This window comes from Schistocerca cancellata, chromosome 3 (assembly GCF_023864275.1).
Source record: "Schistocerca cancellata isolate TAMUIC-IGC-003103 chromosome 3, iqSchCanc2.1, whole genome shotgun sequence".
In the NCBI taxonomy this organism is placed as follows: domain Eukaryota; kingdom Metazoa; phylum Arthropoda; class Insecta; order Orthoptera; family Acrididae; genus Schistocerca; species Schistocerca cancellata.
This window is the reverse complement of record NC_064628.1, coordinates 851,439,769-851,456,793: the sequence shown is the minus strand read 5'-3', so window position 1 is coordinate 851,456,793 and position 17,025 is coordinate 851,439,769. Positions and strand designations below refer to the sequence as shown.

General features: G+C 38.4%; 1 protein-coding gene across 1 annotated transcript in view; it reads right to left on the bottom strand.

Moving 5' to 3' along the window:
• Nucleotides 1-17,025, bottom strand: part of LOC126175907 (mismatch repair endonuclease PMS2) — a 163,848-nt gene that overhangs the window by 99,321 nt on the left and 47,502 nt on the right. Inside the window, exon 6 of the mRNA XM_049922973.1 lies at nucleotides 8,019-8,219. Within this exon, the coding sequence (XP_049778930.1) occupies nucleotides 8,019-8,219 (201 nt within the window). The remainder of the gene's footprint in view (nucleotides 1-8,018; nucleotides 8,220-17,025) is intronic.

Here is a 17,025-nt window from a genome sequence, read left to right as displayed (position 1 = left end):
GAGCATGCCCTACACCATAATTCTAGGAACCAAGGAACCTGCTACACTGTATGTGCCATTTGGCTTCTCCCACCCAACACCAGTCACTCGAAACTGCGGAGATGGGAACTTGCACTCCAACACATCCTTTGATCCCGCCATCCCCTGGACTGAACCTGAGATGGGAACTTGCACTCCAACACATCCTTTCATCCCGCCATCCCCTGGACTGAACCTACGTTAACCAACCTCACTCCCATTTACTCTTCAGTCTTCTCCTCTTTCCCTTTCCTCTTTAGCCATTCACGCATCCTTTCGTCCTACATAGTTGTGTTCATCTTTATACTATATACTTCTTTACTTCTGTATGCATCCTCTTTGGTTTGAAGCTGGCACAGTACTTACAGTAGAATATCTTTGGCTTCCCTCTGACACGCATGCCTCCATCTTTGCTACCCTCCCTGTTTACCTTTCCCCTGTTGCTTCATAACCTGGGTTGTGAGAAACTGAATCCACTTTCCCTTCTTCCCCATTTTCCCCTATCTCCTCCCTGACGAAGGAACAAGGTTCTGAAAGCTAGGATACGTAAATTTTCTGTTCTGTTTTGTGTATCTATCGGCTGTACTGAACTGAGGTAAGTAATGGCCAGCCTCTCTATCTCTTTTTTAGTATTTGATTAAATTAAATAGCTTTTTGACTTTTCCATACCTAGACAGCTGATAGCATTTTCTGAATACAGCAAAGTGATATAAATGCCTAGCTGCAGAACAGTGAATTTTTGAATTGTGATTTATGTTTCATAACATACATCACCTAAACTATCTGATTCAAGTACAAAAGACATTCCAAATAAATCTGTGGTAAAACATCACTGTAGCAGCCAAGACCACTGCTTCTCACTATAGTGCAGTGTTGTGTGGTGTTGCGAGTGAGCTGTCAAATGTTTTCACAGCACCAGCTGCCCGAGGCACTGTATTTTGCAATGATGATGTGCTTATTCTTTGACTAAATGTTGTACCTTCCTTTTGATAAACAGTTACTTTGTTACAGGCTTGAGCCTAGTTAATTCTTTTAGGGATAATACTACCATAAGGTGGAATTTCTCAAAGTTGTATTATCCATTGACAGTAAGTGTAGGCAGAAGTCGACAAAAGCAGCTGCTTAGAAGTACAAAGTGCAAGAACTAATTATTTATTAGTGTACTTTACAGAAATAGCGGTGGGAGCTCTAGCCTGTTAATGTATAACTTGTCTCATTCCTTCTTCCTGAAAGCTCCCCTTAGCAATACAATTTATCAAAAATGATGTAGAAATTAATTAATGAATCTCTGTTTCCCTTACTTGACTATGATTCTTGGTATAGAAAATAATTTCATACTTTCTGTTTGTCAAACACCCTGCTGCAAACTTCCCATAATCAATAATCAAATTTTATGCTATCTATTCTGTAAGCATCCCACATAAACTGTGCTCCACAGCCACGAATTTTTTCAATAACATTTGTCATGTGACTATATTGTGGGCTTCTGTCATATACTTTAAGTGGAGATGAGAAGTCAATATATTATAAACAAGAGCACCATTCTAAAAATAACAACCTGCCAGCTGGCTGGTTCACTTGTTATTCTGTCTAACAGTGATCAGCACTTATGATACACTTCCCTGCTCGGTGTGATGTAAATGGCATAGTCCATATCACGGTGGTTACACTCCCCCATCCAGAAACATCTACACTCCATTAATCAATACAGAATCACCTCAAGTCATCACATCTCTTCCACCACACATATTGGCCAATTCAGAACTCCAGCATACCCAATTAGTGTTGGCAACACACAATCACACATTTAAAGATATTTATACGAACATTTAACTATTTTTAAATGTATTACTTGCACACCAGTGTATGACATTTTTCTCAAATTTATTTACTGTTGTTAAAGAAGTCAAGTGTGCAGCATTTTTTATTTTTTTTAAATCTTTATTCTTCATCAGGGTGGAGCAAATATTTCTGTCAGACACTGTATTTGTCCATGCCCTTGCAGGTGGCTGAGTATGCTGGGTTAACAAGTCTAAAGAAGATAGCAGGATCACAGGAGTAAAACACTGTAGATTTCAAAGCATCCTATGGGTTGATCACTTTATTTATTTTTTACCCTTGCAGTAATAAAAATATGCACACCTGAGAACCAAGTTGTTGATATAGCAAATGAGATGCATATAGCCAAATAAAATTATTATTTGCTCATATAAAACATCAGGTTTCTAGTTCTGTTCTGTTTCACTTTGTTTACAGACAACTACACATTCGTATAAATGAATTATATCGACAGGAAGTGTTTCGAATTAATATTACCAACATTATCCTAATGGAAATGTAGAGCATTAAAACTCACAGGGATGCTTTACCCATTTTTAATGTAGAAAGATTCTTCAGCTGATAGCACTAGGTCACTATGTACAGTGAGTCACTAACATCACATATCTGCCCAGTTCAGAACTCCAGCGTGCCCAGTTAGTGTTGACACTAAATCATACGTTTAAAGATATTTATTGTCAAAACTTGTGGAACTAACAGCACAGTTCTCTACACTCTGAAATGATGGAGAAACGATAAAGTAGAAATTTCTCAAACGTAAAGGGAAAAAGAAGTTATTTCTCCTTCTCCTCCTTCTTAGTTTATCCTGCACTAGCACTGTCTGCTTGTTGACACATGTGCCTCCATTTGGATCTGTCAAGGCTTCTCCACAGGTGGCACTGATGAATTCCATATCCTTTTTGATACGATCCATTCATCATGTCTTGGGCCTGCCATGAGGTCATCAGCCATTTATATCCAGGTTCATAGCTGTTCTTGCCATCGAATCTGTGCATGATATGTCCGTATCATGTTAACCTGCTTTCTCATAGTTAGTCTGAGACTGGTGCAACTCCAAGTCCCCGTCGAATGTCGACGTTTATTGCATGGTCATATCGGCTAAGCCCAAGGGACCATTGGAGTGTATGAATTTCCATCACGTGAAGACCCTGCTCATGCTTCGTTGTCGTTGACTAACAGTCCAAGCCATAAAGTGCAACTGGGAATATTACAGGCCTATAAACCTTTGACTTAATGCTTAAAGGTATACAGCGATCACAAAGGACACCCATCGCCTGGTGCCATTTCATCGAGGCCGTATTAACAGATATCCAGTAGACTTTCACCATCACTGATTATAAGTGAGACAAGATATTTGAATTGCTCCACTTTCTTCAGATCTTCTACATCAATTCTGATGGTCTCATTGGTTTCAGTACCACACTCCTTGTAGTCTGTATACATGATATTCAGTCGGAGGGCAAATTTACAAAGTCAATTCCATTACTATGTCTGTTCCTGGAGGTCTTCACGGTGTTTGTTTGCCAGTAAAACATCATCATATAAGAATGACCAAGGGTAGGTTGACTACAGGTCGTATACCACAGTGTCCGCACAGAGGATAAACAGTTGAGATGACAGTGCTGAATCTTGATGTACTATGACACTAATATTAAAAGGAGATTATGTTCCCACTGCATATCTGATATTGCTGGAAACATTTCGATATTGCAGTTGTACCCATTGGACGTAGGCTTCAGCGACATTGTGAGATCATAATGCATGTGGGGCACAGTCGAAGGCCTTTCCATATCTACAAATGACATATGAATATCCTTGTTCTTCAGAGGTGTTTCTCAATAAGTAACCGAGAGGCTTGAATGGCATCTGTGGCTCCAGTTCCTTTGATAAACCCAAGCTAACTTGTGTGGTGCCTGGAGCCTATAACCTGCTCAAAGACCTTGATGGTGTGACAAAGCAGTCAAACTGGTTGATACTGCAAGAATTCTGTCACATCACATTTTCCATTCCAGACTGGCACTGTGACACTAGTTATTTGTTTATGACAGTTATCTGTGATAGAATTTTATTATATTCCAAGGGTTTAAAAGTGTCTGATAAAGGTTTTAGTTATTCTTCAAATAAAAACAGACACTTTTGTTTGTGTGATGGTGATGGTCTGAAATATTTTTTTAAATTATCAATATGTAGCTTTAAGTGTACAATATTTTTCAAAGATACAGGTTTTAGGAAGGGAAAGCCTTGTCATCTCCATTTTATATGGTCATTCCATTTCATACCCCTACAAATGTGCTGTCTCTTCCTGCCAAGAAATCTTCAATCTAGTAATAAATTTCAACAATATTATGACAAGGAAAGTTGCTACTCACCACATAGCGGAGATGCTATGTCACAGACAGGGGCAACAAAAAACTGTCACAATACAAGCTTTCAGCCAACAAGGCCTCTGTTGAAAATAGATAACAGACATGCACACACACAAACGCATGCGCCCCCCCCCCCCCCCCTACACACACACAGAGGCTGCAGTCGCGCGCGCGCGCGCGTGTGTGTGTGTGTGTGTGTGTGTGTGTGTGTGTGTGTGTGTGTGTGTGTCAAAAATAGATGACACACTTGCACACACACAAAGGCCTTGATGGCTGAAAGCTTATATTGTGACAGTCTTTTTGTTGTTCCTGCGTGCGAGTCAGCATCGTCAATTGGTATCAACTTCCTTTTCATAATAATGTTACATTCCATCCTGGATTTTCCACTGATTTCAGTCATAAATTTCACTTGATACTGCATATGATTGTAATTTTGATAATAACCATACGGGTGGCACTGAATCAAATACTTTTCGGAAGTACCTGACTGCTTTGATCCATAGGATTCAGGATGCATATGAGATAGCACAAACTGTGTTTCAAAGGACTGATTTTTCTTTTTTTTTTTTTTTTCCCTTCCATGAGAATTCGTAAGGAGGCCGTTCTGTTTAAGATACCTCATCAAATTTGCACTGAGTAAATGTTCTAAGATATATTGAGCAATAATGGAAATTCCTAGATGGAAAAAAGCATACAATAAAGAAAAGACAATCACTTACCTACATTGGACCTATGCGTGGTGCACAGAGGCATCAAAATCTTTTGAGCTCTTGCTCTTTCTCTAGCAGAAGTACAGACATTCACAAACAACCACACAGACACCCAAACATACACTCCCACAAAATAAATGTCAAGAATACTGGACAATAGTCTGGAGGGCAACTTCTGTCATTCTTCTTGCAGATGAATGTGACCTGTGCTTCCTTTCAACTACTGGTTGCAGGTTTCTGTTCCAGGGATCAGTGGTAGTTTATGATTAAAAGAGGGGCTAACTCACCCACAAATTCTGTGCTGAGGCCGATAGGGATTCCATCATGCCCTTGAGCTTTGTTCAATTTTAGCAGTTTCAGCTGGTTCACAATGCCACTGACAGTATTACTCCTCTTTGCAGTGCTGTGCGAGGTAATCTGGGACAGTACTTCCGTATCTTCCTTAGTAACAGAGCATTCAAAAACAGAGTTCAGAATTTCTATTTTTGCTTTACTACCCTCAGTTGCAGTTTCCGTGTCATCTATGAGTGCCCGGGCACTAACTTCCAGTGCCAATGGTAGCTGAATCACATGAAACTGATTACTCCTTCTCAACAGTGCGCTGATAGTTTACAGCAACTGTCACCATCGAAGACATGACATAGGTGTTTGTCATCAGTGCAGCTTCTCCATGTAAATCTATGGCTGGTGATGGTCGTACCGAGCACAGTAGAAGACTCAGAGGTAAGTGGAGAGATGTCCATCTGTTCTTGACGAATGTCCACATAATATACATATCCTAAGTAATATCCATAATTATGGTCAATACTTCAGTTGTGTTTACCTTTGTCTTGAAGTACCATATGTGACACTTTTTCATCTTTGTCATGCCTGTCCAACATTTATGATGGTGATTTTCCAAGTATTCTATCGTCTATTTTATCTCATGTATACTACATTGAATCTATCCTTCCCCTACCACTGAACTGGAAATGTGTCTACCCCATTCTCTCTCTCTCCATCCCATATCCACAAACATGCAACACTTTACCATTTTTTTCAACCATTTTTTTTATTATAATCAGATCCCGTGTTTCTAACTTACAAGATGTGACTGGAAAGTTTTAAGAATGCGCTTGTAATTGTACAATGATGGTACTTACATGCTACTGTGATGCATCTCCTTCAAAATAGTCGCCTTCTGATTGAACACACCAACTCCAACAGTGTTTCCACTTTTGGAAATATTCCTGGAAATTTTTTTCCTGAAGTATGTTAAGGATGCTCTCCGTATTTGCCTGGATGTCTTCAACCAAGTCTAATCGCTTCCCTTTCAGTGAAAATTTCAGTTTAGGAAAGAGATGGAAGTCCACAGGGGCCAGATCAGGGAAATATGGCAGTTGTGGAAGCACAGGAATTTTGAATTTGGTCAAAAATTCAACGATGGAAAAGGCACAATGAGCCAGAGCATTGTCATGGAACAGCAGCCAACTCCTGTCTTTCCACAATACAGGCCTTTTCTTCTGCACCTTTCAGTGCAAACGCTCAAGGACACATTTGTAGTATTCCTGGTTAATTGTCTGTCCTCCAGGGGTAAATTCATGATGCACAATACCGGTAGAATTGGCAGAAAAAAAAAAAAAATTCACTAACATTGTCTTCACCTTCGACCAACTTTGCCGTGCTTTTTTCGGTAGTGGCGAAACTGGAATCTTCCACTGCGAAGACTGCACTTTGGTTTCAGGATCATGTCCATATACCCATGATTCGTCACCTGTAATTACCCTATTTCACAAATGTGGGTCATTTTTAGTCTGATTAACCAGTTATTGGCACACTTCAAGTCAGTATTGCAGTATTGTCTCTGGTCATTTGACAACACTTTTGGAATGAATTCTGCGGACACTCGCTGCATGTTCAGATCTTCAGTTAAAACTGACTGCACTGCATAGAAACTTAAATTGAGTTCATCAGCAATCTCCCTAATTGTAAGTCTGTGGTCAGAGTACACTAAGTCACAAACTTTCACAACATTTTCATTCATTCTGGAGGTGGAAGGATGACCGGACTGTAGTTCATCTTCAAATTGACATTTTTAAATATGTTGAAGCAGACAAAAACATTTGACTGGCTCATACAATTAACTCCAAAAGCTGTTTTTAATAGTTCTTAAGTCTCAGAAGCTGAATTCCCAGTTTTAAAACAAAATTTCATACAAACTCGTTGTTCCATTTTTACGTCCATTTTCACACGGACAGAATCCAGCAACAAGCCCTACCAGACCCACACTCAACCAACTGCCAGAACGAACTGAATAAAGGAAACAGTTTCCTGTCAGAGGGCGTTCAAGGACAAGGCAATGACTCACTCCCCACCCTGTGTACCTGTCCACCAAACCAGCAAGCAGTAGCGGATTCTTTCTTAAAACTTTTCAATCACATCTTGTATGCACATCAAATAGTTGAAAACCCCTTTCCAGCCACTTAGATCAGTGTTTTCGTTTTTTCCCAAGATGACTTCATGTGCTCCCTCAATAAGGCAAAGCCTGATTCCTTCCTCCATTCACATACAAAGGCACTATTGCTCTATCTCTCATGACCGCACTGTCAGCAAGACAGTATTGTCATAGTCACCTTCAATATATCACAAACAGTTTGATATACTGTTGCCTGTATGGATCCAATGTCTAAAATCATGAAACACACTGCAAACTTGCTTCTAAGAAATATCTCCAATCTCTCACAGGTACTAAACATGACTGAATGAAAACAAACAAACAAACACGTAGACAAATGAGGAGGAGGAGGAGGAGGAGGAGGAGGAGGAGGAGGAGGAGGAGGAGGGGGGGGAGGGATGGGTGAAGAGGAGGGGGGATGGACGGGGAAAGAGGAGGGGGGAGGGATGGGGGAATAGGAGGGGGAGGGATGGGGGGAAGAGGAGGGGAAGAGGGATCTGTCTGTATTCCTTGTTCAAACACAAGGCAGACTTTCAGATGCCAGTTGCATGAAGGATACAACTGTACTTAGAATACAATAGTGCATATTTTAAGATATTTATTGTTAATGATATTTCATGCTACTAAAATGCAAGAAACGACACATCTTACCTGTGGTGGCTCACATGGCCTAGAATTCACATAATAAAACTGTCTGTCAGGAGCTGATCTGCCTTCTCCATGAGAGCATGATGATACAAGGCCCTCCAGTGTGAATGGGTAATCTGCATCAGCAAGTTTTTCAGAGAGGCCTAAGCTCTGCAGAATTTCTACACTTGGTTTTACTTGAGATAACTTCATAAGTCCATGAACCTTTATAGAAATAAAAAGGACAAGATATTTTGACAATAAGTCATCCAATCAATTGTGACATTTTCCTCAAAGTGACACAGTTTTATTAGGAAACCAAATTTAAAAAAAAATATTTCTTATCTTAAGATTACTTGCATTTACAACAAAATTCTCAAGAGTTAAGACCGAGTAATTTGTACACCACATGGCATAATTACTCTACTGCCAGAAAATGAAATAAAACGCAACACCAAATTACTATTACTTTGTAAAGAGCAGACATGATGCATTTGTTATCAGTCACTATTAAAACTAACAACACTTAAATATTGGCCACTATGATAACACAATCTCACATGAAAGTCTTCATGTCAGATTTGCAATCAGTGGTATGACATAACATACTAGAATACAGTGTGAATAAAAATAAGCTACCTGATTTGAATCATTTGTATTTATCAATATAAATACTTTACCAAAAAGGAACAAGTCACAACATAATCACAAAATCTTACAGTCTTTTGCTGTGTTTTGGCACGGTATTGCTCTATAATCTGATAATAAAATGTTGTAAATTATGATATAGCGGGTATGCTAGGAAGGAAGTGTGCCTTGATAGAACAATATGGCCTGGAGTTTCAGAGAAATGCCACTAGATGCTAATATATGCACTGATTGTGTTCATAATCTCAATCTAAAATATTATGGTGTCCATTCAACTGAAGATATTTTTGCGTGCTGCAGTTGAACAAGGTGAGCAATGCCTGGGATCTAGCATACTTTTTGTCGGTGTCCAAGGATTGTTACATCTGTGGCAAAAAACGTGTATCATTGGTATTTCCAATGTGAAGAGAAAGTATCTTTGAGTGACAATAAATGTTAAGTTTGATTTTGAAGGCGACTTGCCTACAACAAATAATTGCATAGCCGTCCGGTATAATGAGTTAACGAAAAAATATTTATTCGTGAAAACTCACAATGAGAAGAAACTAAAAAAAAAACAACAGAGAAGTAACAAAAACTAGGAGATTCTATAGTCTTACAGCAAAGATAAAAAACAACACATGACCAAAAAAAAAAACTCGCGTACTTTTGATATCACTTTGCACCAGACATGAAAAATATCTCTGCCACACAGCCCCTCCCTCCCCCCCCCCCCCCCCCTTAAAGTGCGGATACTTGAATTTTATTCGACGTCCAGCTCTGGTGTGCGTCAGGTGTCTCGGGAGCGGTGACGTTGTTGTTTGTGGTGGTGATTCACCTGTCTCGGAGGATGCACTGAGCAGTGTTTCAGTATGCTCTGCATCCATCATGTGTTGATGCAAAGGCATGGTGTCAGAGGTCGGAGAGGGTAAAACCCTTGACACGTTCAATCAATACCTTTGTCGGAACACCATTGTACATTATGTCCACGGTATGCTTATTTCTACTCAGCACCTGAAATGGGTCCGTATATGGTGGTTGTAAAGGCAATTTGACTGAGTCTGTTCACAACATTATGTGAGAGCAATTGCACAAGTCTTTGTGTACAAACACCTTACGCTCGTCCTCTTGTTGACTTCGTGTTTCACGCCTAGCCCAGTCTCTCTTGCACTTAAAGATAACTTGTGGTCGCTGCAGCGTGCGTAGTTGCGCTCGCAAATCCTCTAATTTCGTTAGAACTTTTTCGACCGCGGCACAGTTTACTGTTATATCGTCAGTTTGGTCTTGCTGGTAATGGTAGTTACCGTACGTGGCATCTGTCGACGTCATTGCGACTGTTGCAGTAGTCTTGTGCGTCTCGTAGATTCTGTCTGCAGCGAGCAGCAGTTTGTCAACTGATCTTTCGTTGTATATAGCTAGTGTAGTTCTTACTTGCGTTGGTAGCTCTTGTTGCCATACGTGGAGTAACAGTCTATCAGAGACTGCTGATCTATCTACCAGGCTGCTTAAATGACGCCAGTATTCTGACAGGGTCCTATCTCCCCGTTTCTCTTGGTACAGTACTTGTTTGACTCCGATGTCGACTGACTTCACACACCGAGAAATTAATTCTTCTTTCAGTCTACAGTATGCTCCTTCTGTAGGCAGGTTCACTATAATGTCAGATATCAATATCTGATGGTCCAAATTACTTATCACCAAGGTGAACTTCTCGTGATCACTGACTATTCTTTGTTGTAGAAATATATTTTCCATTACCGCGAACCATGTGTGTGGCTGAGAAGGCATGAATGGGGGCACCCGTAATTGCAACCGTTGAGTTGGTGAAGCGTTGAAACCAGCGGATACTTCCATTGCTGTTACTTGCTGTGGTTGTGCTGCCATGGTTGTTCAACGTCATTCCTTTGGTCCGGTATATGCTTTAAGTTCATATCTTTCGAAATATGCAACTGTTGTTTCTATCTCATTCTGAAGCCTATGAATTTCTTCCGTTATCGAACCATATCGTTTGCCATTGTTGTTCATTGCTTTTGAAGTTAATGTTCGACGTAGCTAACGAAAGATTTAAAATTCCTTAATCGGAGGTCACCAATTATGTAGGCGACTTGCCTACAACAAATAATTGCATAGCCGTCCGGTATAATGAGTTAATGAAAAAATATTCCTGAAAACTCACAATGAGAAGAAACTAAAAAACACCCAGAGAAGTAACAAAAACTAGGAGATTCTATAGTCTTACGGCAAAGATAAAAAACAACACATGACCAAAAAAAAAAAAACTCTCGTGCACTTTTGATATCACTTTGCACCAGACATGAAAAATATCACTGCCACAATTTCATACTTCTAATTGGGACGAAGCAAGCTGGGGTAATTTTATTTCCCCTCTTGTTTGCCATCTGCCTCCTTAAAATTCATTTTGTTCTTAACTAATTACCATTAACATATGCGAGTATAATCTGCATTTTCATAAAAGAGAAAGGTTTGCCCTCAGTTTTAAAGAACATAGCACCAGATCTAATCTTGTGCTTAGTTTTATGTCTGTAATTGATTTTCTAATGTTATAGGGTGAAATCAGTTATTGTTTCGTAACTTAAATTCTGTTGTTGACTTATAAACAAATATAAATTCTGTACTAATTATAAACATTTGGGAGACAAAACAATAGCATTCTTTAAATATTTATTTGTCTCTATTCGAAAACATGTTAGCAAAGCCAGACCTTAATTAATTCCAAAGTAATTAACAGTTTTGTCAAAAGTATTGTTTGCGTAATGATATCTGTTAATTTCATCATTTAAACAAATAATTTGGCCTAACTTGCAGTAGAAGAAACTGCTAAAAAGGAACAAATTTTTCGACGTATTCAGTTAACTTAATGAGTTAAGTTTTAATTGTAATTTCTGTAAATTTAACTTCGAACAATGTGTTGTTTCAGTACCTATTATTGTGTGGATGTATAAGGGCCCAAGCTTTGGTCACAAGACAGTCAGTCCACGGCCGAATTTCAGATGAGGAACCTGTTTTGGTCAGATCAACAACAATGCATCGTGAAATAAGTGTAACACATTCAGGTCATGTGTTAAAACAATGACAGTATATGCTCCATATGTACCTTTCTATTCTTCACGAACTGTGAACTTTATGATTAGGTTTTTACTGCTCACAGATGTTCAATAGTAAACTATTGTTGCAGTATGTGGAGCTTTGCCTGCAAACTATTAATGAGGCTTATCGAAAGTTAAACAATGCAATGCACTGACCATATAACTGTATATTATTGGGGAGTTGTGAACAGTGAAATTAAAGTACTATGAAACGTAAATGTGCATCTGTCAGCTACATCATTTACAGTAGACAGTACTGCACTTCCACCCCCTATTTTTCCAGCCAATATGTCGACACTGAGGACAACAAACGAAGAAATAAATGGGTGTCAGGCCACAGTAGGACATCAGCCAATCAGCGAGCAGGTTCTATGGAAGCAGCCATTGAGTACAGGAGCAGCGAAGTAGCATGCAGGTGGATACAGTTGATCGAGATAAACACAACGCCTAGCCAATAGAATTACAACTCACAGCAGACGAAAAATCGAGATGACAAATGCAGCAACAACAGCAGCAAGCAGCAGACGAGTGATTAAAAAACATGGTAATATCATAGCAAATGCTATTTTGTATTAAGTGATACATAACGAGTGGCCTTAACGAGCAAGACAGTGTGACTGAGGACAAAACTGTAGGGGTAAAGTTGTTAAATAAACAGAAAGACTTAATGGAGACTGATTCACAGGACAACAGCGGTAACAGAAAAGTGGAAGCAATGTTAATGCAAATTATGAGTAGTTTGAGTAGTATGTGTACAAATGAAGACATCAGTAGTATGAAAGTAAACATTAGTAGTGTTAAAACTGACATGACTGCCCTAAAAGATGAACTGAAGAAAGAAATTAAAAGGAAATTAAGGTAGTTAGCACTAGCCTTTCAGAATTAAATAAGAAGGTTGAGGCAGTAGGGAAAGATTGTGATGAAAAGATAAAGAAAGTATTAGATAACATTAATGAGAAATTAACATTAATGAGTAGTAAATGTGTAGAAGAGAGAAAGAAACTTTGTGATGGCAATAGTAGGAAGGTGGTGGCTTCCGAGAAACAGTGTAAAGATGAAGTCAAAGCTTCCAGGAAATTTTGTGCTGAAAACAGGCTTAAACTTGAGAACCAAATCAATCAGATTAAAAGTGATTTAGAAACTGGGGTAGAAACCAATTGTGCAGTAGTGGTAGAGGAAAAACTGGTAAATGTAAATGAAAATGTAGATTCAAAATTGACTGAAAAGGAGAAAAATGTGGAAGAAGTACAAAATCTAAAGCACAGAGAAAGTGAAAATGGGTCTGATTCTGACAGCAGTTGTAATGATGATAGCAATGATGAATCCAGTAGTAATGAGGATAAGGTATTTGAATTTATAATTAATAATGATGGCAATGTGTTAAGTAAAGAAAGAATAAAGGGGGATAATATTAGACCTAATGAAGTGTTAAGAGTTTGAGAGTGGTACATAGGAAGAGGACCATGCTATCTGTCATTTGACTGTGTCTGATAATCATTTTGGTGAGCAGGATGATAGTTTTTCCAGGAAAAAGATTAATGAGGATTTTTTGTGTGGAGAAGATCACATGGTAAGTAAAAAGGAAGTATGGCACCCTGTAATAACAGCAAGTGTACAAGGTATACATGTTTTGAATCTATTAAGTAGTGATGCATATTTCTGGAATAAAAATTATTGGCGATACTGGTAAGCTATCAAAGAATATGAAACAAGAGGTACTATTAACAGTGGAAGTGGCAGGGCAGCTGTTGGAGTGCAATTTGTTGGTGATCCAAAATCTCAGCATTGATGTAATATTTAGAACTAATTTCTTCTGCAATTAGCAAGTACGGGGTTCAACAATCTGTGTTGGATTCATTATGTGGTGATAATGCTTACCCCAGCTGTCTGTCTCATTTTTCATGTTTCCTGAGGTAGTCAAACTCTTCTACTATCCTATCTGTAGTTTGTAAATAAATCAGAATTATGCTCTCTTCCACTTTCATGTGAGTTTGTACAGTAGGATACTTTAGTATAGAGATAAGTTAGGAAAAGTTTCTCCAGTGTTGTATGTATATATATTATGTTGTGTTAGTTATAAGTAACATAATTATAGGAGGATGGAAGAAAGTAAATTGGTACCTTGGTTAAAGAATTTATGTCAAACAAGGAGGTAAGGTAAACAGAAAATGAATGAGGTCAGCATATGTGGAGGATAATTAACATATGAAATAATCAGCTCATGGGTGTAGCAGCAGCGGCAATATGCAGTAAAAACCATATTAAATATGAGATCTTAATATTAATTGTGGTATAATAGAAGTGTTTGTGTTCAATGCAATCAGTATATGCGAGGTAACTATCTGTGTCATGGTACAGCCTTTTCTAACATTAAGGAATTCCAGCTTTAGACATAGTTGCCTGGAGTAATGTGTGTGGAAAGAATAAGCAAGATTTGTATATACATCGCCCTTCCGTCTAGAATGTCATGCAACTAATAGTCTTTCTAAGTGATAATTTTGTCTGATTAGTAATGAAAGTTAAGTTTGCCTTAGCACAAGGATCTGTTACTGTGGACTGCTTTTCAGTTGAGTCAATTTTGCATTAGATATGCAGGGCAGGTGTTTATTCATCAGTTAATGAAGCAACTGGATATCCACATTGTTACATGAGAAGAGACAGTCAATGGCATGGTGTTTGTCTTTCCTGTCATCCAAAAAAAGTCAGCTGACGAAATCCAGGATTAAGATGATGTTGACTGCCTTTTTCGAAAGAAAGGCTTGATCCTTCATGAATCTGTACTGAAAGGATGTGGGGAAGATGATGAACACCATGCTATTAACCATCATTTGGTGTCCAGATGGTATTGATAGCACCAGGTCTCATCTCCTGTAATTTCAGAAGTGTGTTGTAGCAAATGGTGATTATTCTGAAGGCCAGTACAGGTATTTTGTTTTTAGCTCCTGTTTCCTTTATTTTTTGAGACCATTCTTCGAATTTGTCATTTGCACCTTGTAACCATTAGTATCAACAGCACTGAGAAACAATGGAAATTCTTAAAATTAAACAATGCTCTAGAGCAGAAATTAAATATAGAATTGGCAGATAAGTTAGCCCTCATTTTAACTATCATATTTACGAGAATCTAGCGTGCACTTTTTTTTACCACATGAAGTACTCAAAATTGGAGTACGCATAAGATTCGATGGCGCAACAAACTTGAATCGTTCCCCAGTATTTCTTATCCTATGTGATCTGAAATAGCAAAACATTTATTAAACTCTAGCAAGAAAACATAGGTACGATATCTGTGAATTAAATAAAGGAAGACGTAAATTCAGTAAGAGGTTATTAAGTTAAAAGACCTGGTATATATTTCCACTCCAGAATTCTGTTTGCAGGTGTCAGAACAAAATCCATTACTGCTACAAGAGGAAATTTTCTTTAGTTGTTGGTTTAAATCGAAGGTGTCTTTTTTTTTCTTTTTAAATTACTTACTGTCTCATACCTTATAACACATTGTATTTCTCAACCTCCTTTCATTATTGTTGGCCTACTACAGTACTTCACATTGTGTCTGCATTGGGTAGTCACGAAATGGAAGGCAAGCAGAGAAGAATATCGTATGGAGCTACTTTCAAACGTTAGCTAATTCTTTATGCTGAAAAACATGGTAACAGAAGGGCAGGAAGAGAGTTCAATGTAGCCGAGAGTAATGTTCGCTTATGGAAGAAACAGAAATTGGGATTATTTGCAACTACCGCTCCTGGAAAGAAATTCACTGGACCTCGGAAAGGAAGACATCCTGATGTTGAAGTAAATGTTTTGGAATTCATCCGAGAAAGGAGGAAGAATGGGCAACCTGTGACCAGTGACACCATAATAAAAAAAAGCAAAAGAGGTGGCTGCAGCTCTTAGTATAATGAAGCAAGAGTTTAAGGCTAGCCGGGGATGGGTTGATAGCTTTATGAAATGAGCGTGCTTATCTCTGTGATGCTGTACAACAATATGCCAAAAGCTTCTACAGGATTTTGAGAAGAAACTTCAAGAATTTCAGCAGTACGTTACTTCAGAAACGGAAGAAATTTTGATGAGCCAAATAGGCAACATTGATGAGACTGCAATTTGGTTTGACATGCCATGTAATTACATGACTGATGAAAGGGTACAAAAGAAGTTACCATCAAAACATCTGGGTGTGAAAAACAGTGTGTAGCAGTAATGCTGGCAATCACAGCATATGGAAACAAAATTCCCCCTTCTTTAATCTTCAAGCAAAAAACAAGCCCCAAGACACCAAAAAATTGAAAGCTGTTCCCGGATGACATCATTGTTCAGAATCAAGAGAAGGAATGGATGACAGGAACTTTGATGCCTGACTGGCTCCAAAACATGTGGGAACTCTGTCCTGGTGGGCTTTCCAAGCAACCATCAATGATCTGTCTTGATGCATTTCGTGGTCACCTCACTGACAACGTAAAAAAGAAGATCCACAGCCTACCCAATGGCCTTGTTATTATTCCTGTATTACAACTCCTGGATGTTAGTATAAATAAACTTTTCACAGCTATTGTTTGAAATAAAGTTACCATTGTAAAATAAATTTCAGCAACACAAAAACACCCTACCAGCGACGTGCCAAAATTCCATTTTTTTTATTAATTTAATTTTTAAAATTGGTATGTGCATTACATTCCATAGCACATTAGATTCTTGTAAATACAATATATACCATAGATCCCTCAAACAAACAAAAACATAGCCAGAAGAAAGCACAGGTCACATCCAACTACAAAAAGTGTAACAGAAGTGACCCACAATACTACCAAACAATCACATTTCCTTAACCTTTTTATGTGTTTGTACTCCTGCCGCCACTTGGTGCATAGATTATTTTTCTATCCTGTTACATAAGCCATCACACTGACGTCCATCTGTTGTCAGCTGCCATTCTCTTCATTTCTCGTAAGATTGCACAGTTTCAACCTTAGGCCATTCTCAAGTATCTAAAAGGAAAGCATTATACATTGGATACATTAGTGACACTTGGATTTTGATGTAGGAACAAGTCATATCTGTAGCTATACTACATGCATTGTAACTTACTTTACAGATTTTTAGTAGTAAATTATGCCGTGTATGCCATTGCTGCTATGACTTCATGTTATGCTCATAAAATAAATTCAAGATGTTTTACACTATTTTAGGAGCAAATTACTTTCAAGCAGTCGTTGCAAAGCTCTTATATGTAACGCCTATGTTTTAACGTACTTAACACCAGGAAGATTAAAACTATTTTACACAAATTTGTTAATTAG